The following is a 26117-nucleotide window of genomic DNA, read 5'->3' as shown; positions in this document are numbered from 1 at the left end:
GTATATTTAGGGACTCCAGGTAAGTTAGGACATCTCTGAGGATTTCAATCCTGAGGTTCACTCTGCAGCCTCCATGAGGGTGATCCTGCTCTTCAACTTGTTGAGTCGTCACAGTGTCCAGAGTAAAGCGTGTCTGAGACTGATTGTGTGTACTTGTTCCTCCAATGACACTGCCTCTACCAGAACCTCCAAAGACTAAGTATGTCGTCACTAACCACTGACACGTGTGTGTGTGTGTGTGTGTGTGTGTATGTGTGTGTGTGTGTGTGTGTGTGTGTATGCGTGTGTGTGTGTGTATGTGTGTGTGTGTGTGTGTATGTGTGTGTGTGTGTGTGTGTGTGTGTGTATGTGTGTGTGTTTGCGTGTGTTTGTGTATGTGTGTGTGTGTGTGTCTGTATGTGTGTGTGTGTATGTATGTATGTATGTATGTATGTATGTGTGTGTGTGTGTGTGTGTGTATGTGTGTGTCTGTATGTGTGTGTGTATGTATCTATGTATGTGTGTGAGTTTGTGTGTCTGTGTGTGTGTATGTGTGTGTGTGTGTGTGTGTGTGTGTGTGTGTGTGTGTGTGTGTGTGTGTGTGTGTGTGTGTGTGTGTGTAATTGTATGTGTTGTTTTAGATACCATATAATTTTCTAAAGTTCTCCAGAAAGTAATACAGAATGAACAGCCATAAAAAAACATGGGTTAGCGATTCTATAATAATTATCAACAGGCATGAATTTTGAGATAAATATATATTAGGGGAGAGCGGGGTATGTTGTCACACTTTTCACACTGTCTAACATTTACTGACCACCATAAATCACATCACAATGGTATAAATGTCATACCAAATGAAAGAAGGAAGTCTTGGGAACATATGTTGTATTCATAACATTTTCATTTCTTATCTCATTACGCAGTTGTAGACTGTTGAGTAGACAATGTGCACTTGTGACAATTTGTCCCATCGGCGGGTGAGTTGTCACACTAGATTATCTTAAAATAAGAACACAACTACTTATTTGTGAATATTGATTTTAATTTTTAAATTCAAACCAGAACTGGAAATATAAACAATCATGCCTAGAGAATCTGGAAAAAACCAGTCCCTCCAGAAAAACGTGATTATGTGATCTCATAATTCAACGCATAATCAGCCAAAGTCTGCATATTTATGCGGGGGCCGTATTTTTTCAAATACGCCGCACTTTCGCCGCATAAATTGCAGATTTCCCTGCAAAATATGCAGGGCTTGCATGATTTCATAATCCCCACATTTTTGTTGCAAAAAAGTCACATATATTTTAACAGAAAGTTGAAAAATGTTGCATTTACACACAAGAGCAGCCATTTTCCCCTGTTGCCATGTGAACGTTACGAAGTGACGTAATTACACGACGTGAACATCATCGAAAAGCTGCAAACCCCGCGATGAAGCCATGATTAAACCGCAGTTTTTACAAGTTCCCGCAATTTCATCGCATAAAATTGCATAAATATCCCGCATATTCCATCGCATCTTTTAAGAAAACGTGCCGCATCATCAAGGATTTTTGCCCGCAACAATCATAAAAAAACTCCACATTTTTCTGGAAGGACTGAAAAACAATGCACATTTCAATCAAAACACATTAAGTGGCAACACCACTTTACTTTGAACTTTAAACTCTAACTGGCTTGCACATGCTGCAGATAACTTGCTTAACCCTTGTGATGTCCTCGGGTCAAATTTGACCCGTCTTCAAAGTTTTTTAAGTCAGACATAATGTGCTTCTTTCAACCAAATTGCCCAAAAATAACATGGATGCATGCACATTTTATATAGACTATCTTTCATACTTATTGTGTTATCACTGACCTACATCACTAACTAGACCTCTGTTTGCACTAACTGTATATTGACTCTTCACTACATCTCAGCAGTGATATAGACCAGTATTTCTCAAATGGGGGTACGTGTACCCCTAGGGGTACTTTGGAGTACTGCAGGGGGTATGTGACATTGTTGCAAAAATGCAAATTTAACAATATGTCATGAATAATTACTAAAATAATTATACTATAATAATGCATTAATTAAGTGATGGATTCTAAACATTTGAAATGTACTATTTAAATGTTTTTGTTTAGTGAATTGAATATTGTTCCTCTTTATAGAGACTTTTTTTCCTACCAAAAATGTTCTGCGCTGGTCAGGGGGTACTTGGTTTAAAAAAGCAATTCAAAGGGGGTACAATATTGAAAAAGGTTTGCGAAACACTGTTATAGACTGTCTATTCATATATTTTGTTGTCATATATTTTGTGTTGTCATTACCTTATTCACGCTCGCATATCCTCCGACTTACTTACACCTCACTTCACGACGGATTTGTATTGCCTGTATTTCCTGTATTGTACTTTATGTAGCCTATTCTTTTCTGTATTCTTGTATAGTATGTGAAACTATATGTTGTCCTGCAAGATTATGCTTTTCTTGGCCAGGTCGACGTTGCAAAGGAGAACCTGTTATCAATGGTCTACCTGGTTAAATAAAGGTTAAATAAATAAAATAAACATTGTATGGGACCCATGCAACATTTGTCACGGGTAAAATTAATGATTACTTTCATTGCATTTTGGGTGTTTTTTCATTTTCAATTTTATATCATTTGAAAAAAATGTTTTAATGGGTTCAAAAACAATATCCTGACTAAACTTTGACATTAACTAGTCTGTGATCTGCTGAACATCCTCTGATCTCAACTATTAGTCAAAATAATTAATAATATCTGCTTTGGTTTAACTCAAAACTTAAGTACAATGTCATTTAAATTAGGTTTATTGACCATGCATAAAAAACAACGTTGAAATAAGTGGCAAACATGCTTTTAAGATGCGCCAAAAATTCACTTTTTTACCCTTTTTTTGTCGACGGGAAGACAACACAAGCAGGCGCGGATTAATGCACAGGCTTGCGTAGGCTGCAGCCTAGGGGCCCCACGTGTGCAGGGGTCCCGGATTGGCCAGACAATTTATTATTATTTTAAATTTACTTCAGCGCGAACAAAAAAATACCCTAATTGGCCCATAAGAAACATTTAAAAGAAACAAGCAGCTGATTGGATAGATTGGGTCACATCTATACAAAGAGACAGAGGGGCCGGGTCAGAGACTCCAGCCAGCCAAAGTGCCATGCTGCAGAAACAGTTCACCTGCTCGTGGGTCAGCCGCGCCCCCGGCAGAGATGGAGGGAATCCCCGCCCCCCCTCCACCTGTTGCTGCGGCGGAGAGGACACCAAAAGAGGGCGAAAAATCCTGCTACCTATAGCTCGGATCCTGCATGTTGGGATAAAATTGATGAAGACATGAGGGCATATTGGATTAAAATGGGATCTAAAAGTTGCCAGAACAAAGACGCAGATGTTGATGCCTCAGAAAGACAACATAAACACCAAAAGAGGTAGGCTACTTCCAAAACCCTGTTTAAAAATAAACTGGCAAATGGTGAAACGCAGCCAAGAGAATGGCTGTTTTATCCCCCCTCAAAAGGCATTGTGTTGTGTCGCGCAAATTATTTGGGAACAGTGATATTCAAGTGACTGGAAAAATGCAGCTGCACGCTAGCTGAACATGAGGGATCCGAGTGCCACAGATAGGTAGCATAATGCTCGCCAGTGTTACGCGCTGGGCTGACAGTGGGTGGATAGATTTAGATATAAAAAAATGAGTTGACAATGAATGTGAATATTGGACCGAGGTTTTAAAGAGGGTGGCTGCGGTTGTGAAAATCAAGAATGAAAAAATTCTAAAGGTGGTATGATTATGCAACAATATGTAGCGTACATGTTGTGCTGCCGTTTCATTATTGTTGTTAATAAGTGTTATGTGCTGCTGCTGCTGTTTTTTTATTTTATTTTATTCACAATTTAGTGTATTGCACAGTGGTTTGTGTCTCAGTAATGATCAGTGGTGGAAAGTACTGTATTCAGTCCAAATATTGAGGTACTTGTACTTTACTTGAGTCTTTTCTTTTCATGCCACTGTCTACTTCTACTCCGCTACATTTCAGAGAGAAATATTGTACTTTTTACTCCACTACATTCATCTGTTACAGCTTTAGTTACTAGTTACTTTAGTTACTCCACTACATTCATCTGTTACAGCTTTACTTACTAGTTACTTTACACATTAAGATTACTGCACACAAAACACATGTAGTTTATAAAATCTGATGTTTTATTCTAAAGTAAACTAGCCGACAATATAACAGACTACAAGTCACGCTGAGATGATCAGACCATTACACACTTAGTTGATTGACAGAACTGTTTGGTTTGTTTAAAACATGTGAGTATTTTTCGATATTCAGTACTTTCACTTTTAATATTTCAAGTACATTTTCCTGATACTTACTTAAGTAACATTTTCAATGCAGGACAGTAGTACTTTTACTGAAGTAAAAGATCTGAATACTTCTTCCACCACTGGTAATGATGTTGTGATGTTGCCTCAGTAAAACATGGTGTTCTGCACTGCTGGAGATGCTGTAGCCTACCTGTTGGTTAACAAAGCTAACAGATGCTGTTGCCTACCTGTGGGTTATTAAGCTAAAAGTGATTACCAGCTTGCTGTCGAACTGTGAATCCAGGGAATTCTGCTGCTTTGTTGTTTATAGTTACATTTCCATTGTAATTGTTGATGTAAATGTTTTGGTGCTGTGGTGGCAGAGGATAATATCTGGTATTCTTTCAACTTACATCTTTGTTGATGTTAGTTTTATGATGTAGTTTTCTCATTTTACGTGTGTGTGTGTGTGTGTGTGTGTGTGTGTGTGTGTGTGTGTGTGTGTGTGTGTGTGTCAGTCCCACTTATTTGCGTGTGGACCATGTATGGCACTAAATACATTTTTCCAGTAAAGCACATTGATTAAGGGGGGGCCTCACACAAAGAGCAGCCTAGGGGCCCCTGACCACCTTAATCCGCCCCTGAACACAAGAGTTAAAGGTCCAATGTGTGGGAATTTCTCCTTCTAGCGTTGAGATCATTTGTATCAATCTCAGTAAAGAGAGTCAACTGATGAACAAAATCATGATATGATAAAATGAACAAATGATCGCCCTCAAGATGAAACATATAGATTTTATTAAAAGCATTTAGAAACATTAGACTATATGATTGTTTTAGACTATACATTTGTTTTCCAAATTTTAAATATATTACAATATGATTCAAAATATAAAAGGAAATAATAGTAAGCAATAAAAGTTCATTATTTTTTTTAGATGTTACATATTATGACATGTTTTTAGTAGGGCTGTCAGCGTTAACGCGTTAATTGCGATGCGATTAAGGGCCGACGCAATGCCATTCATTTTTTTTAATCGCATTAATCGCATGCCTGCATTTATTAATTTATTTTACACTTCACTCGGCTTTGCATCGTGCCTAATAGGCTACTATTTTGACCCTTTGCAGCACCGTTACTTCTCATCAAGCTGCCACTTCCTCCTAACACATCCTGCTGCTGCTGCTGCAGCATGATGGAGAAACACAGCAGCAATAACTCTGAATGGAGCTTTTTATTTTCCAAAACTCCCGGACGGCTCGTAGACAAGTCGAAAGCCATATGCACACTGTGTAAAGCCGAATTAAAATATCACTGAAGCATGTCAAGCTTGAGCTACAACCTACGAGCTAAGCATAGTAGTACAGTTAACGTGATGCTACCAGCTAGCGGGCTAAACGAGTGGCAACTAACTGCAGACCTAAAAGCATCGTAGAGGACTCGGGTCTTAAAGACGTACTACGGTTGGCCTGTCTCGTTGCCGTCGAGGGAGACAGTAGTTTCACCATACACATCCCACACGGAGAAAGCAGCCACACTAGAATAGCTGCAAAGTGCTGCAAATGCTGTCTCATTAACCGCTGATCAGTGGACGTCAGTGAGTAATCAACATTATTTAGGAGTTACTAAACACTATATTGACTCTGGTAAGGATAGAGATTTTTAGTTTTTTAGTTAGGTACTTGGAGGAATTGTGCAATAATGACAGATTCACACGGTTTTCTTTTGTTTACAGTAAATAAATAATTGCAAATCTTAAAATCAAGTTCATAAAGTAACTTTATTTGCATTCATTTGATTCCCAGTCAAGATCCACTGGTAAGAATTGCTTTCCATTGTTAATATGTACTACTGAAATGCAAAATAATAGAATTTTAATTATGTGATAAAATATGCGATTAATCGCAATCAACTATAGACATTCAGTGATTAATCGCGATTAAAAAAATGTATTCGTTTGACAGCCCTAGTTTTTAGTCAAACAGTTAAAATGTGGATAATCACAGAGATGAAATCAGATGAATGTTTTGTGTTTGAGTCTCAGATCTGCTTCTCAGAAGTTCACAGTGTGTGTGATGGTGAACTGACTGAACTTTGATTTCAGCAGCTGATGTTCAGTCAGTGTTTCTCTCCACAGGAGAGACTCTCAGTCCTGCAGAGGACTCAGAGACACTGAGGAACCAGGAGAGACTCTCAGTCCTGCAGAGGAATCAGAGACACTGAGGCACCAGGAGACCAGACCCCAAACCCAGGATAAAGAGGTTGAGTGAATGTGGTGTTGAAGGTGTGAAGGTGGATCAGTGAGTCAGAGGAGACTGTGTAGAAGTACAGAGAGCCAGCAGGACAGTCCACATACACTGCTACTCTACCAGAGACAGAGGAGAAGGAGATGGATGTTACTCTCTTATTGTGACAGACACAGTAACCATCATCATAGCAGTACAGACTCCAGGACTGATCATTATATCCAAACATAAAGTTAACACTGACTCCTCTCCTGCTGATTTCTCTGTAACTCACTGCTATATAAACCCTTCCTCTCCTCTCAACCTCCCAGTAACAGCGACCAGTCAGACCATCTCTACACAGCAGCTGAGGACCGCCAAACCTCTCTGGATGATCAGGATATGGCTGTTTCTCCTCCACATTTGTCACCTCCCTGTTGTTGTCAGACAGTTTGAGTCTTGTGCTCACTGTGTTTGTGTCCAGTTCCAGTTCACAGACATCTGATGGAGAGAAACAAAAACAACACAGCAGCAGATTATCATCTGTTGATTTATTAACTCTTGTGTTGTCTTCCCGTCAAACTGAGTCGGTCTGTTTGCCTGTTTATAAAGCATGAAGTATAAATTAAAGCTGCAAGCAGCGATGGATGGGCCCTCGTGCCTCTGCGCACGAAGATACGCAACTTCCTGTTTCGACAGCCCCCTACAGGAAGTTGGTCCTGTAACTTTCGCATTGTGTTAGCTATCAAAATTCTTTTGATAACTATTTGTCATGAGGGTCCACCGAGTCTATGTGCACATTTTTGTGTAGACAAACGCTCTAGGAGTTAAAAAAAGTAGGCTTCGCTCAAAGCGAATTTGCTAATTAATAAAAAAAATGAAAACAGCGCCATTTAAAGGCCGATTGATGCCATATTTGGCACACAGCCTCATTGGCACATGAGGAACAACTGTCTTATGTTTTGTGTCCATCGGAATAGCTGCGTGCAATATACAACCGTTCCTGTTTCGGCACCCACCTACAGGAAGTTGGTCCTCTGTAACTTGTGCATTGTTTTAGTTATTAAAATTCTTTTGATAATATTTTGTCACGAGGGGCTTCCGAGTCTGTATGCAAGTTTTCGTGCGGATCAGACTCACGCCCCAGGAGTAGTTAGACAGAGTAGATTTCCTATATATCAATATTTTGCTGATTAATAAAAAAAACTTAAATCAGCGGCATCTAATGGCCAATTGATGCCAAGTTTGGCATATATGCTAAACCGGCCATGACGAACAACCTTGTCAAGTTTCGGGGCAATCGGAATAATTGTTGCCAAGATAACGCAACTTTCTGTTTAGACAGGAAGTTGCTGTAACTTGCACATTTTTTCAACTATCAAAATTCTCTGGATAACTTTTTGTCATGACGGTCAAGAGATACTACCTGCAAAGATTCAAGAAGATTGAAATCACGGCCTAGGACGAGTTCGAAAGAATGTAAAACACATGAAAAATGCATAATAAAAAATGGCCGCCTTCCGGTTGGGCAGAGCTAATGAAGGTAAATAGGAAATATGTCCGCAATGATTCGAGCAATATGGGTATTAAATCTGGTGAAGATCGGAGCAACTATGTCGAAGTTAAGGCCTTCCAGGCATTAGGGGGCGCTATGGAGCCCACTTGCAGGTTTGGGCCAAACTGCTGTACAGTCTCGCAAAGCTCCCAGGTGTTTATGTGGGTGCCAATTTTGACCAATCAGTACCTTACTGTCGGGGTGGCCTCATGAGTGGCCCTAGATGGTACCCATCAAATTTTGTAAAAATTGGATGAGCCGTTCATGAGCTATAAACTTTATGTACTTGTACCGTCCCCTCGTGGCCAATTTTTGTAAAATGTGTGGGGCATCTGCAGAGGGTCATGGCAAACAAGAATCTTAAGGTTTGTGTTGATAGTTATTATTTTGGTCGAGATATGGCAAAGTTGGTGTTTGCATACTTAGCTACACAAATTTGTGCGTAATATGTGCAATTTTTATCCTATAAAAAATCTTTGGATAACTTTTAGTCAGGTACATCTGGAGATGCTACCTGCCAAGTTTCGTGCAGATCGGTCGCACGGTCTAGGAGGAGTTCGGCAAAGTAGGTTTTCGATAAATTGCGATTTTTCATGCATAAACGTCTATGCGGAAATGGGCGTGGCCTATAGTAGGAGATTCAGCTGGATCCAGGGAACGCGGAAATATATGGTTTTTGAATGTGAGATGTACGGTTTGGGAGTTATAGGGCCAAATGCTTTTGTTTCTGCAATAGCGCCACCTAGTTGTGGATATGTGTATTCTTTTTTAATCGTTGCAATTTTCACCAGTTGTGACATGTGTGCAAATTTTTGTGAGTTTTCGTGCATTGTAACCCCCTCAAAAATGCGATGAGGAATTGGTAAAAATAATCTGAGCAAAAACAATAGGGTCCTTGCAGTTTCACTGCTCGGGCCCTGATAATTCCTGCACTTTCAATAGGGCCTTCGCCGCTGTCAGCGCTCGGGCCCTAAATATCACCCAATTCTATTTTACACCTTCTAGTCAACTCATTACAACTCATTACCATTAGTTTGATAGTTTTACACTTATTCTTTGGAATTTATGGTCAATAAACCTAATTTACATGAAATTATAAACACGTTTAGAGTAAAATAAGCAGAGGTGTATAAAGTACTAGAGACCCATACTTGAGTAAAAGTACAAGTGCTCTATCAAAAAAGTGACTTGAGTAGAAGTAGAAGTCTTCTTTAAGCACAACACTTAAGTAGAAGTAGTAAAGTATTCAAAAATGTTTCTACTTAAGTATTGCAAGTAGTTTATTTTAAAATGTACTACTCAAGTACTGAAAGTAAAAGTACAAGTATTGTGTTATTTAGTTATTCAAGAAAGCAGTCAAAAGTTTGAATATCATATTGTTTATATTATGTCAAATGTTTAGCCAAGGCTGTAGCCAAAGGAATTAAGAAATATTAATTACATTAAAAATAACAAATACAGAAATAAAATGTACAATTATCACACTGTGCAAGTAAAATAAACATCCTCTCCAGCACAGTAACGATTAAAGCCCCCAAAAAAGTTATCACACACTAGCTAGTAACGTGTGATGAACAGGAAAATTAGCAAGCTAGCAAACTAGCAGCTTCACATCACAGGGTCAAACGGTTAACATTCAGGACTCACTGCAGACTCAAACAGCTCAGGAATAGATTAATCTGCTGCAACAATGGCTAAATAGAAAGAGTACAAACTTACATCGTCTCTGACTTCTGAACGGGCAACCGTAATGAAAAGAAACATGACGCGATCTCGGGGATTTCTTACGTATATTATGTAATTAGCGTACGTAACTAACGTCCACACACTGTAACCTACACGGTCTCCGTAGCGTGAGGAATTCACAACAGTAACGAGTAACGACGCAGCACATAAAAAATGTATCGGAGTAAAAGTATTAAACTCATCGAAAATATGTACTCAAGTAATAGTGGAAGTAGGAGAAAAAAATAATACTCCAGTAGAGTATAGATACAGCCTTTTAGTACTTAAGTAGAATAGTGAAGTAGTTATACTTTGTTACTATAAAGCTCTGAAAATAAGTGGAAATTATGAATTATTTTCCCTATATTTAAGATCAGATGAATATATGTTTATGGATTGTCACAGACTGGTATATGTTAATGTTTAGTCAGGATACTGTTTGGCATCCCAAAATCACACTGTTGTCTTCTCTGGTCTGCTTTGCTTGTTTCTAAAGTATAGAAAATTATAATTTATTACTCAATTCTGTGTTTCCTCTTTTTAACCAACTTCATTACCACTAGTTTTATAGTTTTACACTGATTCTCTGCATTCATGGTAAATAAACCACGTTTAAATAAACTTATATCAATTTCTAAGTAAAATGAGGAGAAATGATTAATTGCTTTTTGACAAATTGTCTTTCCTCATATAGGAAAAGACACGTCTAAGGTGTTATAAGAACAAGTTTACAAAGCTAAGAAAATACGGTAAATCTTAAAAGTATCGATTCCGTCCTAAATATGCTTTTAAACGAAAGTTTGACTCAGGTACATTCACAAAAAGTCCCTAGGTTGCATTTTGGCAAGAGTTACGCTTTAAGAACGCTTAAAATCCCATGCTTTTTGGTCTAAACATCATACCCAAATTAAAAGTGGTTCAGCTCCCATAAACTTTGACTCTCTGGGGTGTGCCTGATATCATTGGAAACACTCTCAAGTTTTTGTTACAGGGTGATTCTAGGCCTTACTGACACAGAGTTACAGAGGCTAGAATGGAGGGGTTTATTCCGTCCAAGTCATACATCTGTAAATGTATGAATTATTTTCTACAGATATGCGTTTTTCTTAGGTCCATTTGAAAGGTAAAAAGAAAAAAGCCAAAAAAAGTGCAAAATAAAAAACTTTTCAAATACACAAACACACCCACATCACTTCACAAGTTTGACAGATATAAGATGTTCTGTTCAAGTAGCCTTTAGCTTTCAGCGTTTTATCCACAGCGGTGATATAGTCCCCAAAACATTTTTTTCATACATCGCCACAGTCCAAGGAAATGGAATATCCAAGCCATTTTATCCAAAATGAGCTGTTCGCCTCACAATCGAATTTCAACTGAAAACCCGTAAACACAATTTCATTTCCGGACTTAAAATCACGCCTCCCTTCTCACATGAGCATTCTACACGCTTGATGTGTGTGTCACTGTATTCTCTGACGTCTATTGATTCCATGATACCTTGTATGAGCCAATCCGTTCACGGGAGGTGGAGACAGCCCTTTGGGAAACCAATGATTTCTCTGACGCGATGTCGGCCCACGTGCAGTTGATCGACGTTTGCTCGGACCAGTTACACCTGGATGTTACGAGACCCTCCTAACTTTTTAGCCAATAAGGAGACAATTCAATTGAGCCTAAGCATGTATTGGATTTCTCATCCTCCTGCTGTGTTATCTCTGCTTTACTCCATAAAAAAGGACTGGTATGATGCATAGCACATCCTGAACAATTTATAATTACTTATTTCTATATATTTATGTAAATAGTTATTTCAAGTTGATGTGTGATTGAAACACAGCTCTTCTATAATATCAGTGGCGGTCAATACTAACAAAGTTAGCTTTCTGTTGGCTCCACTGTTGATGAAATGTATTGATTAGTTCTGTTGGATCATTGTGTTCAGTTTGTTGTGTTTGTGGATTTTAAATCAATCGATTGAGTTCTAACATCTTTCCAAAACAGAAACTCTGGAGAAATTCATCAATGTACTTCAGTCACGAAAATGTAAAGATCTATGTAAAGAAATCTGGTTTTAAACTGACACAGATAATGGACGTCAACACAAAATTGATTGCAGATTCTTGCATCTCTCAAACATGTACAGTAACTACACGTCACGGTGACGCAGACCACAGCAACTGTGATTGGTCCGCTTGGTCGTGGCTTGGTAGCATTGCCTTTCCCCTACTCTTTACAGGTTTCTCCTTCTCCATAAACAACATGAAATTAAAGCAACACTATGTAACTTTTCCATCTTCAGTCCCCCTACAGCAGAGGTGCCCAAATTCTTTCATATGAAGGGCCAAAATGTATCAGGATGGAAGGCCACGGGCCAAAAATAAATGTCAATGTTGAAGAATACAGTAATTCTTGCCATTCTCCGTAGATAAAACATACATATGTAATTTAAATGGGAAGTTTACCAGCACTGTGCTTTACATTGCCGTTAAACTCAGATTACATATTTTTTAACTGCACAAAATGTAAGTTTCATAGTCATACTTTTAAAATAAGAGGAGAATAAGCATGATCATGTCAAATACACGGGGGGCAAAAACAAAGAGAGCACGGGCCAGACTTGGCCCGCGGGCGCCAAATTGGGCGGTCTTGCCCTACAGGTTGTCTCATTGGAACTACAGTGGCGTGAGCTGTAGTTCCAATGAGACAACCTGTACCAAAGAGGTTGAGGTTGAGTGTTAGAAATACAGCCTAATGGCTTGTTTGACTAATGTGCATTTGTTTTGAATTGTACTGTTGTGAAAAACTAAAAATAAACTATACACAAAGAAAATCATTTTTTATTTTATTTTCCATGCATAGTTATTTAGAAACGTGATTTTTTAATTTTGCAGTTTATGTGTGGGACTGAAAATATTAATTCATGGTAGGCCTAACATATTAATTATTATATTCAGAAGATGATCCTCATATCAATCACCGTGGTTACAGCTTGTAGCCATCCTAACCTTTGTAGCCTTTACTGAGACTACCTTTTCAAAACTAAGAAGGGACTAGTTTTAGGAAGCATTTTCAGGAAATAAAAGGATAAGCTAATGTTTGCTGAGGTTTTTGTTCACAGAGTAAGATGTACTGTATATATTTGTTTGAGTATGTGTACATATACAACATGTGTTTTGGCATTTTTGGCACAATTCTATCTCAGCCTATATACTGCCGTGACATGGGTCAGAGGGTATCAGAGGTCATAAATGATGAACCAATCAATCGTCTCTGCTCCTAAAGGCACCTTGGTGTTCATATGGACAACACCTTTGGCTGGAAGGCCCATGTTGAAAGTGTGTGTTATCATTTAGAGGAGACACAGTGAATCAGAGCGTTTATGTTATACAAGACTGCATAAGAGAGCATATTAATATGACTGTCATGAAGATTGTGGAGAGGAATAGAAACCAGTCTCCCCAGGCAAGCACAGAGAATATGGTCTGATCTATCTTTATTATCCATGCAAAGTATGAGCTCTTATCCTCTGGCAGAAGATATGGGTACCCCAATGTAAGCTTAACATTTCTAAACTATAGGCCTAATTCGGACCTACCTCAATTAAAACTTTAAATAATGTTGCTTGAGGCTGCAGGGGTTGTGCAATAGCTGATATTATTTTGATATAATGTATATAGGGTTGTGTGTGGGTTGCTCTTGTCACGGTTTGTGAAAGATGAGCAATAGATTGTGGCTGTGTGATGTGCTACAGTCTGACTACTTATCACTTTGTTTATGTTGTTTTTTATTGTATAGTATATGTCAGCTGTATGATAAAACAATAAGTGTGAAGCATTTGAACTCAAGGCAAATATCCCTCTGGGGACAGTAATGTATAATCTGTAAATTGGTCTCCATGATATAGTAAATATTAAAACATTGTCGTAGGACTATAGCAAACACATCGTTGGAAAGGTCTCAACCGCGAACATATGTCAGTCTGAAGAGGATACATTACTCCTGCCCAGTACTCCTAGACGCATAGGACCAGCTGTTATAGAAACCTCTGGACCTCCGCTGTAATGTAGATATGGTCACCAAAGTTTACCCAGTGTAAGCACTGTCAAATATGGTAATACACTATTTTCACCTATTTAAAAATCTGATGACACTAGTCTGTTCCCCATCCCAAAAAAAAAACAGGGTGTATCCAAAATTCTACTCTGCCAACTTCTAATTATGAGAAATATACCAATATACTTTAAAAATACAACTCCCATAAGAGACGCGCCACAGAACCTGTTACAAAGCTAGCGTACTTGTAGTTCTTCCGGGGTGGGTGGACTTGGTCGGCTCCTGTGTTTCGGCTGTCTGCCGTGAATGGGCTTCATTCCATTTCAGATTACTGCCGCCCGCCGGCCGGCTGGGCAAACAGTACATGAGACAAATACATGAAACTGTATTTTATTATTATTTCTATCTTCATTGCTTACATCCTCAAATACAATTCAAATCAATATTACAAATATTATGTATTTTTTATCTTCTTATCTGCTGAGCTGTAATTACTACGTCACTTCCGGAGTATTCCACAGATTTTTTTAAATGTTATTACGGTGCATAACTTACTGGAACAAATCTAAGCAACGTGTTGTTGCTGGTTAAAGACCCACTGATCGCTGTCCGATTCTTTGAAATGAATGCCTGCATTGCATTTTGGGATTTCGGCTTTGAATGCGTCTAGCTCGGTCATGTCGTAATGTTCTGTATTACAGCATACTGTAATATTTCACCGGTAAAAAGACCAAAATAATATTATTAAAATAAAGTAATGAATACCACGATAACATCTAAATAAATGTTGATAGATCTAGCATTATGGTGTTAAAAATATCAATAAACAAAAAAGCAACCCAGCTTCCCTGGCCGAAATAGACCAAAATAATAACATTATAAGATCTTGTGAATAAATGTTTATTAAAACAGTGGTTATTGGGCTAAAAATACCAATAATAAAACTGTCACAGATGTCAAGTTAAGGAGGCCGTGTTGTTCCTTTAGTCTATATCCGATGGTGAGGGATTAACATGAATATCTATCTGATGGACCCCCCCGTTGAATAATAACGCAACAGGAACCCCTCTTTCATTAAAACTTAACGCCAGGGGTCCTTGACCATGTGTCAGACATTTGACGAGTAGGGAGTAAGACTGTTGAAGGAGAGGGTTCACTTTTTCTGCTACAGATTTCCCACCGTAACAGGGGAGACACTTTTTTTCTCCATCTACACCGCTAGAGTAGGTACTCGCTCCAAACTAATGCGAGTCACGCTCTCAACTCTCTACCACACACTCAGGCCACTTACGTAGGCTACAGCGAAAGTTCTGCATAGAGCCTACGCAGAAGCATAAATCTGCCTTTAGACTAAACTCTCTTCAAAAAACATGTCAGGCAAAATGTTGCTGAAAAAAATCCGACCTCAACCAGCAGTCTGCTTTCATTTGCTTGTGCTGATTGTCTGTCAGATTGTGCCCCTTCTGGTTTTACCTATTTTCTGTAATGAGATTTGATGTTGTCTTGTTTTTACTGCTGGTGCTGAATGTCTGCTTAACATTGGTCTGTATGCATTGTCTGCATTATTCACTACTGCATGATGCTGCCTGACTCCTCTAAGCTCTTCATTCTGCTCAGATGTTTTACTTTCTCCGGTTCTGATTTGACATGTGTGTTTTTATTTTATTTTTATATTTAACATCAGGCAGAGGGATAACAGGTGAAAAGTAGCCTTTTGGCACATTTACAGGGATGTTGATCAATGTGCATTCACCCGGACAATTAGTGAATTAAATAAATCAAATTTAAAACACACTCACACTTCCTCAGACCAGGTTTCAACCTCTGCGGTCCACCATGGTCCATCCTGCAGGAAGAAATAGTCACAATCAACTTCATACACATTCACTCAGATCATCCATTAAACATGAACCAGAGTTCCTCAGTTAATGGCAGAGGAACTGTTTGTCCATCTGTCCATACCTGAGAGTTTCCAGTCTCCAGTTAGGATCCTTAAGTCCTGCTGACAGTAGCTTCACTCCTGAGTCTCCAGGGTGATTATAACTCAGGTCCAGCTCACTCAGATGGGAGGGGTTGGAGCTCAGAGCTGAGGCCAGAAAAATACAGCCTTCCTCTGTGACCAGACAGCCTGACAGACTACAAACACACACACACACACACACACACACACACATGCACATGTTAGACACATTAGATGCTCATTGCAGCAACAAAAACTGTCCCTGGTGGAGAATAGTGTTCTGAAGTCCTGTAATAAACACTTCTGATGTAGACCCCCATCATAAGCCACCACACAAATCTGAAAACAAAACCCTCCTCAAGTCCTAGAAACACCCCACACTAGAGAATTAGAATTCTGATAGATTCTGGGTGGAGATGTGGACATGGTTGGGGAGTACAGATACCTGGGTGTCAACATCGACAACAGGCTGAACTGGAAAATCAACAGCACTGCTGTTTACAAGAAAGGGATGAGCAGACTCTATTTCCTGAGGAAGCTAAGCTCCTTCAACGTGTGCAGCAGAATGTTGGAGATGTTCTACCAGTCTGTTGTTACCAGCTGAATGGTAGAGATGTTCACCAGTCTGTTGTTTGCAGCTGAATGGTTGAGATGTTCTACCAGTCTGTTGTTACCAGCTGAATGGTGGAGATGTTCTACCAGTCTGTTGTTAACAACTGAAGGTTGGAGATGTTCTACCAGTCTGTTGTTACCAGCTGAATGGTGGAGATGTTCTACCAGTCTGTTGTTAGCAGCTGAATGGTGGATATGTTCTAACAGTCTGTTGTTTGCAGCTGAATGGTGGAGATGTTCTACCAGTCTGTTGTGGCCAGCGCTCTGTTCTCGACACAAACACACTGAACAAACTCATCAGGAATGCTGGCTCCGTTATTGGCTGCAAACAGGACACTTCTGAATATGTGGTGGAGAGGAGGTCACTGAACAAACTGTTATCTATCATGGATAACCCTGACCACCCTCTCCACCTCAAACTGGTCCAACAGAGGAGCACCTTCTCTAAGAGGCTCCGAAAGCTTCGATGTCACACGGACCGCTACAGGAAATCATTCCTACCACAGGCAATAAAACTTTTTAACACCACATCACTGGGTGCTAGATAAGACGCTTAGACATCACATCTGCACTAAGTGCAACTTGCACAATAGGTTTATCTACATATTTATAATTACTCAGGTCCAGCTCTTTCAGACTAGAGGACTGGGAGCTGAGAACTGAGGACAGAGCTTCACAGCTTCTCTCTGACAGTTTACAGCCACTCAGTCTTAAATTAAAAGTCCATTTAATAATTAATATATGAAGAAATAATAGCTGAGAGCCATCATTTTCCAAACAGCTGAACACCAACCTGAGAGTTTCCAGTCTGCAGTCTGGACTTTTCAGTCCAGGAGATACCAGCTCCACTCCTGAATCCTTCAGGTTATTGTTACTCAGGTCCAGCTCTCTCAGACTAGAGGACTGGGAGCTGAGAACTGAGGAAAGATCTTCACAGCCTCTCTCTGACAGGTTACAGCCACTCAGTCTGAAAATTAAAGTAAATCCAATAATTAATACATGAAGTAAATAAGAGCTGAGAGCCATCATTTTTCAGCCAGCTGAACACCAACCTGAGAGTCTCCAGTGTGCAGTGTGGACTCTTCAGTCCAGCAGCCACCAGCTCCACTCCTGAATCCTTCAGGTTGTTGTTACTCAGGTCCAGCTCTCTCAGACTAGAGGACTGGGAGCTGAGAATTGAGGACAAAGCTTCACAGCTTCTCTCTGAGAGTTCACAGCCACTTAACCTGAAGAGGAATCAGCAACATATAAGAAAACAATAACTAGTAAACGTTGTTAGGAAGAAGAAAAACTATATTTAATCTGGATAGTTCTGTGTGCACATACAGAGCTTTTTTGGAGGCTTTGACCACTGGCAGCAGCCTCAGAAGAGCCTCCTCTGAAGCACCGTATTTCTTCAGGTCAAACACATCCAGATCTTTTTGTGAAGACAGTAAGATGAAGACCAGAGCTGACCACTGAGCAGGAGACAGTTTATCTATGGAGAGACTTCCTGATCTCAGGGACTGTTGGATGTCCTCCACTAGAGAACGATCATTCAGTTCATTCAGACAGTGGAACAGATTGATGCTTTTTTCTGCAGACAGATCCTTATTAATCTTCTTCTTGATGTAGTTGGCTGTTTTCTTGTTTGTCTCTGACATACTTCCTGTCTGTGTCAGAAGACCTCGTAGAAGATTCTGATTGGTCTCCAGTGAAAGACCCAGGAGGAAGCGGAGGAACAAGTCCAGGTGTCCATTTGGACTCTGTAAGGCCTTGGCAACAGCACTCTGGTAGAAACATGTTGATTTGTCTCTGAAAATGTTAGACAACCAGGTTGTTTTTCGTTTTTCCAAAAGCAGATTGACTCCAGAGTTGGTAAATGTCAGATGGACATGAAGAGCAGCCAGAAACTCTTGAACACTCAGATGGATGAAGCAGAACACTTTGTCCTGGTACAGTCCTTTCTCCTCTTTAAAGGTCTCTGTGAACACTCCTGAGTAAAGTGAGGCTGCTGTGATATCGATGCCACACTCTGTCAGATCTGATTCATAGAATATCAGGTTGCCTTTTTGCAATTGCTCAAAAGCCAGTTTTCCCAGAGACTCAATCATCTTCCTGGTGTCTGGACTCCAGTGTGGATCCTTCTCGGCTCCTCCATCATACTTGACATTCTTCCGTTTGGACTGAACCACCATGAAATGGATGTACATCTCAGTCAGGGTCTTGGGCAGTTTTCCTTCCTCTCTGGTCTTTAACACCTTCTCCAGAGCTGTAGCAATGATCCAGCAGAAGATTGGGATGTGACACATGATGTGGAGGCTGCGTGATTTCTTGATGTGGGAGATAATTCTGCTGGTCTGCCCTTCATCTAGGAATCTCTTCCTGAAGTACTCCTCCTTCTGGGCATCAGTGAACCCTCTGACCTCTGTCACCATGTCAACACACTCAGGAGGGATCTGATTGGCTGCTGCAGGTCGTGTGGTTATCCACAGGCGAGCAGAGGGAAGCAGTTTCCCCCTGATGAGGTTTGTAAGCAGAACACCCACTGAGGTGGACTCTGTAACATCAGTCAGGATCTCAGTGTTGAGGAAGTCCAGAGGAAGTTGACACTCATCCAGACCGTCAAAGATGAACACAACCGGGAACTCTTCAAACCTGCAGATTCCTGCTTCTTTGGTTTCACTAAAGAACAAATGAACAAGTTCCACCAAGCTGTACTTTTTCTCTTTCAGCACGTTCAGCTCTCTCAAGGTGAATGTAAATGTGAACTGGATGTCCTGGTTGGCTTTGCCTTCAGCCCAGTCCAGAGTGAACTTCTGTGTTAAGACTGTTTTCCCGATGCCAGCCACTCCCTTAGTCATCACTGTTCTGATTGGTTCATCTCTTCCAGGTGGGTCTTTAAAGATGTCTTCACATCTGATTGTTGTTTCTGGTCTGTCTGGTTTCCAGGATGCTGTTTCAATCTGTCTGACCTCATGTTCATCATTGACCTCTTCAGTCTCTCCGCCTGTGATGTAGATCTCTGTGAACATCTTATTCAAACGGGTTTTGTTTCCAGCTTTAGCAATCCCGTCAAACACACACTGGATCTTCTTTTGTGAGTTGGATTTGACTTTTCGCTGGCATGAAGCAAGAATTTCTGAAAACATAAAACAATGAAATCAATGAGGGGTTGTTGCAGTTCATGTCTGTGCACATTTTGGTTTTCTTGACATCTATTTATGAGAGAGAGAGATTATTTAAAATTACTTATTATTCCTCAACAACAACTGATATGTTGTGTGTCCAAGTCATGCATCCATGAACTCTGTGGTCTCCAAATAAACCAGAAGGTGTATGACTTAATTATAGAAGGATGGGAATTAATATTGTCCAAGCTGTTTCTCACAGTGGCATCAGTGTGTGCAATTGTTAACCAGAAGAGCCAACAAAAAGTGAATTGTCAGACTTTGTTTCATCAACTTTTTTTCTTGGAGACACTTTACATTTTGTGTCTGTGGTAGATGTTTGCTTTGGTAGCTTGTTCTGTTGTTGTAAGCACAATATATAGGTCTATCTTTGTAGATAAGAGGGAGACATTGGCTACAGAGCTGTTTGTTGAAGACATTGTGATGTTTGATTTTTTGTTACATCCATTTTCTATTTCATAATATTATGACTTACCTGCAGGTTCTGAGACGGTGTTTGATAAATTCTTCACTAGCTCATTCTGATTCATCTTCACTAAAACTATTCTAGTCACTTTAATGGTGTTCATACTGTAGGTCGAGAACATCTGGTCCACTGTCTTCACCCTGTTTACATTCTCCAGTTTGCATTTTCGGATTGCTGGGAAGTCTTCAAGGGCCCCTTTCTGCTGCAGGTGCCACTTAAATTTTTCAAAGTCCTCAGCTCCCAAATCTTCTAAAGTTCCCAAGACGACCTCTTGAGGTGTCTCCATCTTTGGTCCCTGCAAAGATCCAAAAGATATCAAAAGAAAATTGTCAACTTATAGAATTGTTTTGGGGTTAAAAATGCTTAGATTATCAAAACAGACCAGTTTTGTAGATTGAGATGTGATGACAATTTTGTATTAGTTTTAAGTAGAAGCAGACAAATATTGATGTAGAAATCTGTCCACATACAACTTAATAACTCAAGAACATGGATTCATGAACCAAGAATATGGATCAATAAACTTTGCATTCCTCTGACTTAAAGTAAAGCAGTGGTCAAAAGTACAATCGCCAACATGCTGTGCATCAACGCTACATAGTAGATACAGTATATAATATAACTCCCTAATCACCCCATCCTGGGCGGTCTTTTTCCTTCCTTCAAGCTCAGGTCCTGCACAGTATCTTAGCTATTCCTAGGACTGCACTCTTCTGGACAGAGATCTTAGTTATTGGTCCTGGAATTTCCTGGAGCCACTGTCCCAGTTTGGGGGTTACAGATTACCACTGGAACCACTGTTGCCTTCGGTTTACACATCTTTTTTAGATCTTCTCTAAGCCCTTGGTATTTTCCAGGCTGTAACTTGGGATTGCTACGTTTATTACAACTGCCTTTTTCTGCTGTTTGTCGACCACCACAATGTCCAATTGGTTAGCCATTACCATTTTATAAGTCTGGATCCGGAAGTCCCGCCGGATGTTAGCTCTTTCATTCAAACACCATTGGAGGAGCCTCCCACTTTGACCATGGGACTTTCAGCCCATACTTTGCACAGATGTTGCCGTAAACTATGCCATGCCACTTGGTTAACGGCGCTCATGTATGCCGTACCTGTTATGTGCTGGACTGTCTCAGGGTCACGTTTACCCAGCCTGCACCTGGGGTCCTGTCTGGTATGGTAGACCCCGCCCTCTATTGATCTTGTGCTCAGTACTTGTGTTTGTGCCTCCATGATTAGCACCTCTGTGCTATCTTTCAAATCAGCCTTTTCCAGGCACTGGAATGTTTCTTGATATCAGCCACTTCTTCTACAGTACATGTCAGTGGTACATGCCATGCAGGGACTTGTCTATCCATGATGGTTCCTCTTCTCCCTCTGCCTCTTCATCACCAGGTTTCTGCTGCCTGAGCTATTCACTTCACGCACAGCAGGTCATTACTTGGCCATATTCCTGATGTACTCCTGGATAGTGGCTCTGACCTCACTAGTCCTCAACCACCCTCCTTCCGCTTGGCGTATAGTCTCAGGTTGCTAGACTCCATGCATTGTGAAGAGCATTCTTGTCTTGATATCAGTGGTCACTATCTCTTCCTTTGGCCAGGTTATTATACCAGTAGGGTGTCTGATGACCGGCAGTGTGTATGTTTTTTTAATGATAGGTGGCTGCATGCCAACGTAGTTGCAGTCGTGAAGTCATTGGTGTTCACCCAGTGAATGAATAAATTAATAAAGAAGCAGGATGAACTCATGTCAGACTAACCGGTTCTTTCTTAATTATTGCCATTTATGACAGTGTTGATGGCTCGGACCTTGTTTTTTCCATTCAGCTGACTCCTCAGGACTTGCCATACCCTTAGAGTCCACCAGGTGTTCCGGTGCGACACGGCTGCCACCAGCAATCACGGCCTTGTGATTCTGCAGCACATTGTAGAAGCGTTCCATGTATATTTTTGACGGAGCCAGAGGGCGTTCTACAGGCCTTGCAGGGAGTGGAAAGGCTAGAGCATCTGATACATTTTCAAAATGAACTCCCAGTGCAGAGTCATACATCACTTCACTATTTCAACAACTTAAACACAGTCACAAATATTTGATCTGTGTTCTTCATAACTGGACTAAATGGAAGAAACCATTTAACTATGTAGACTACTTACTTTTATGCTAGAAGAACAAATATCCAGGAAAAATGACCAAAACAACAAAATCTGTGAGTTGGGCAGGCAAAATGTTCCACTTCTGAGACACTCGGTGTGGTATGCAGCCTACTCGTGATTTCCATTAGCTGTGGGATTCCAAGGCTGTCCTGAACATCTGCTATGTTGCCTTCTGGTAGTTCCATCCCTTCAGTTTTGACCATCTTCCTTAAACTTTGATACCTTTTCAGAGGGTACTTTGTCACTTAGCCGTAATAACCGGCTTCAGGTATCCTTATGATTATCTCTCGATCAGATGCTGTTGTGTGAAATTTGTTGTTGGGGCTTGCTACCCAATCTCGGATTGTAGGGGGGGGTGTTGGCATCCCCTCCTGACCTGTTGTCCTGGCTTCCCCTTACTGTAGCAGCATTGTTGTACCTCTAGTTGTGATATTAGTTTGTGACTGCGAATATTGGAACACTGAGCTAGTAGTTGTTTCTTAGTTAGCTTAGATGTTGGGTTTCAAAGTATCTATTAGTCCAACATTCGCTTCCTGTAACCCCTTTCCCTGGGGTCATTTATGTAGTAGCATTACAGAAGTTCCATATTTTTTGCTTTAGTCCACAAATGTCTTGTTCACATTAGGTTGTCCGAGCAGGTAGGACTCTTGTTTATGGTTTTGCTTATAGTTGAGGTAGGCAAATAGCATAAAGGGTCTTGCCCACAGAAATAAAATGTAAAGAAAGGCCATTTCCATTCAAATCAATGTAGCAGAATGGTAGGCCTGGCAGGCATTTTTATGTGTACCTTTGCCATGGTAACGTATAAACTTCTGTATAAACAGACTTCCAGGAAGTTGTGGAGGTGAGTTTTCTTTTGTAATGGAGAAACAAGCTGTGGAAAAGTAACATTACAAGGCAGAGAGCCACTCGCTAAATGAGTCAAATTTAACAACTTAATGCTTCCACATGAAGCACATTGCTATCGCCAGATGAGTGACAACTTTGTTCGCCTCGTTTTCAGTAGTCTGGATTGACGATGGTTCACCTACCGGATTGTTCCAGTTCCGCCGGATGTCCAGCACTTTTCACTTTCTTTGTGCTTACATTAAAATAATTGATGAACAGCAACCTGATCATCTGAGCTACCAAGCAAACATTACACGCTGAAAATGGCAAGCGTTGGAGAAAATTTGGATTGTGCAACAAGGCAAGCTTGCTTGGTTCATTAGGGGAATGATTGTAAAGATTTACACTGAACATGGCATTTACTATCTAACTAGGACATTTTGGAACCTATTGGCAGAGATTTGCTATGGACAAAATACACAAACTGGTAGGAGCAAATTACATTTAACTATGCTTCCAGGTAATTTATATAGCTTATGTTACTGTATTGTGTCAATAGTTAAGTGAAATTAATATTGTATGTGACTGTTCTTTTGTGGGGTGCAAATGTTCCACCAAAACAAGTTCCTTCCAGAGACTATTTTGCAGAGCCACCGTCACTGCATCAGGAGCTTAGCGCCGCCCAAGACGATGGTAATTGGTGTAAAGAACTACAAACATCCCTTGACTGTTTTTTCTCCTATCCAGGAGTGTATGCTCCTGTTGACACTTTCCTCTGCAGCGCTGTGGAGATATGTCTGGCAATGTGAGACTACGTTTTCACGTGTGGCGTGGCGGAGTAAGCAAGCTAATCTTAGCCAACTAACAAGTCGTCTACTAGCTGGCTGGTTCTGCCATGTTTTCATGATTTCTATGGTCTTGACCCTCACTGGATGAGCCCTGACCGGGATTCGAACCCCACTCTCCTGTTATGAAATGGATGTTTTTACCACACACTTTGTGTTTAAAATACTGCACTCTGAACACATGATGTGATTGGTCGCACTGATGGAACATAATTCCTACTAAATAGACTGCAAATAGTCTGAATGTGTTTTAACAGCATTTCCATGACTGTGTTTAAATTGACTACTCTTCTGAAACAGGGCCCTGGAAACAAACTGGAACACATTTAGAAGATTAATGTATAAATCTAGCATTACAGATTATTGCGTGATTAATACATTTTAATAAACTTTAATGGGCCTCCTGCTGACCCTAGCACGGTCAAAAGCTATTGGATGTTATTTTGCTGTACTGTACTATAAGTATATTAATATCAGTCTTAATATTATTATACTTATACTTAATAAAACCCTTGAATATTTCATTGCTGAGTTCTGGTACTTTCCCCAGTAACGATTAGTGAAAGGGATTACAATTTCCAAAACAGTAACTATGTTACAGTTTATAATCCAAGGAGCTGGCTAAACAAGCAAAAGTAATACAATAGTATAATAAATAACATAACTAATTACTTTTGATACTAAGTAATACGAAAGATAATATAATTACTTTGTTTAAGGAGTAATAAGTAAAAAGTAACGTTTTACACTTCCTCAGTAAATTGCCCAACACTGTTGATGACACACTTATTCTATTCCCTGAAGTTGAGTAACACAGATGATGGTGACATAAAATAGGTTGAAACTGGCTTTAGTTTTCTGCCATGTTGAAGACGGTTTACTATTTTATTTTTACTAAATGAAGCAGCATACTCAAACAAAGATGCAGAGTATAGCAATGTTCTGAAGATATTTACATCATCAGTACACCTATTTTATCACACACACACACACACACACACACACACACACACACACACACACACACACACACACACACACACACACATACACACACACATCTGTAAGAGCCCTGACAGACCCTAAATCACACTGAACTTATCTTTCTCATTCAAAGCAACTCTTTATCTGGACTTCTCTCTGCTTGCTGCTCACACAGGCGGCCATCTCGATTCACAGCTTTAAACAGTACACGCTTTCACCGTCAATTCAACCGTTTCTCCAAAAACAACAATCACTGATATCTCAACTAATCATAGCTCCACTTACTGAACTTTCAGCCATCAGTGTGTGTCTCTTCTGTCCTCAGCAGGTCTGCGTTCAACTTCATCAGACGAAGTGAAGCGGCGCTTCTTATCCCTCGTCAGAGTGTGCGTGTGTGTGTGTGTGTGGCCACACCACACTATGAAATGTGCTGTCTCACTGGATGGAACTTGGTCACATGATCAAATGTTACAGTAAATAGAAACTTCCTCACAGCTGAATCGGAAGTCTTTCAGTATCAAATCTGGCCTGGGTTTCATTTCAACTTCCCCTCTTTCACTTCCCCTTAGCCCTTATGTATGACAAAAAACAGACATTGCACAGAGGCCACATGGAGAGCAGAGGGAAAGTGGGCTGGCTAGGAGCGGGGGATTGAAAACGCACCTGCCCTCATTCACTTTCGGCCCAAACTATCATGGACTGACCATTGAAGTTATAGGCTTAGCGCTATTGTGCTTCTTGGAAATAATGAGAAATACATTTAGGGCGCTTTCACACCTGTAGTTCATTGGAATCACTGCGAGTCGGGGGTGAAGAGTCAACATTGTGGAATTTTTCAGTTGGTTCAGTTTGTGTTCACACTGCACTTTGTTTTGATTTTTAAAAAAATCATGCCAACAATTATTTTAAGAGCTTAGTATTCTATGTATTCCAAGCGTGTGACGTCACCAGGCTTTTTATAAACAAGTGCTTATTAAATACCTGGTGGCGTTTTGATAATCAACTCCGCCCTTTGGTTTTCACAGCCAACCAATTTGAACTGTAACCACCCAATCAGTATAGAAGAAGGTCAGGCCACACTAATCAAGCATGGATCTCCTTTGCTGTTTGTTTGAGTAGCTTAAAGAGAATATTCACATTGGGTGTTATTTTAGTTTTTATTCATTATTATTTATACATATCAGTATATGTTCAAACATGTGAACTACAGTATAGTCATAGGATTT

General features: G+C 40.1%; 1 protein-coding gene and 1 long non-coding RNA gene across 2 annotated transcripts; one reads left to right on the top strand and one right to left on the bottom strand.

Moving 5' to 3' along the window:
* Positions 1-363: 363 nt before the first annotated feature.
* LOC116052962 lies at positions 364-3030 on the top strand. The gene is made up of 3 exons (XR_004105703.1): positions 364-378; positions 1975-1977; positions 2916-3030. It is a non-coding gene; the product is annotated as an uncharacterized LOC116052962 (long non-coding RNA).
* Positions 3031-15630: 12600 nt separating this feature from the next.
* Positions 15631-25258, bottom strand: LOC116052984 (NLR family CARD domain-containing protein 3-like). The gene is made up of 7 exons (XM_036002215.1): positions 25177-25258; positions 20087-20372; positions 19126-19562; positions 17768-18819; positions 17235-17408; positions 15832-16005; positions 15631-15715 (listed from the first exon to the last, which is right to left on the bottom strand). Exons 1-7 carry the CDS (start codon positions 25189-25191, stop codon positions 15631-15633), a joined length of 2223 nt encoding a protein of 740 aa, XP_035858108.1. The 5' UTR covers positions 25192-25258.
* Between the last annotated feature and the right edge of the window lie 859 nt (positions 25259-26117).

This window comes from Sander lucioperca, chromosome 6, assembly GCF_008315115.2.
Source record: "Sander lucioperca isolate FBNREF2018 chromosome 6, SLUC_FBN_1.2, whole genome shotgun sequence".
Classification (NCBI taxonomy): domain Eukaryota; kingdom Metazoa; phylum Chordata; class Actinopteri; order Perciformes; family Percidae; genus Sander; species Sander lucioperca.
Note: the sequence above shows the minus strand (reverse complement) of the source record. Positions and strands in the feature narration are given on the sequence as shown.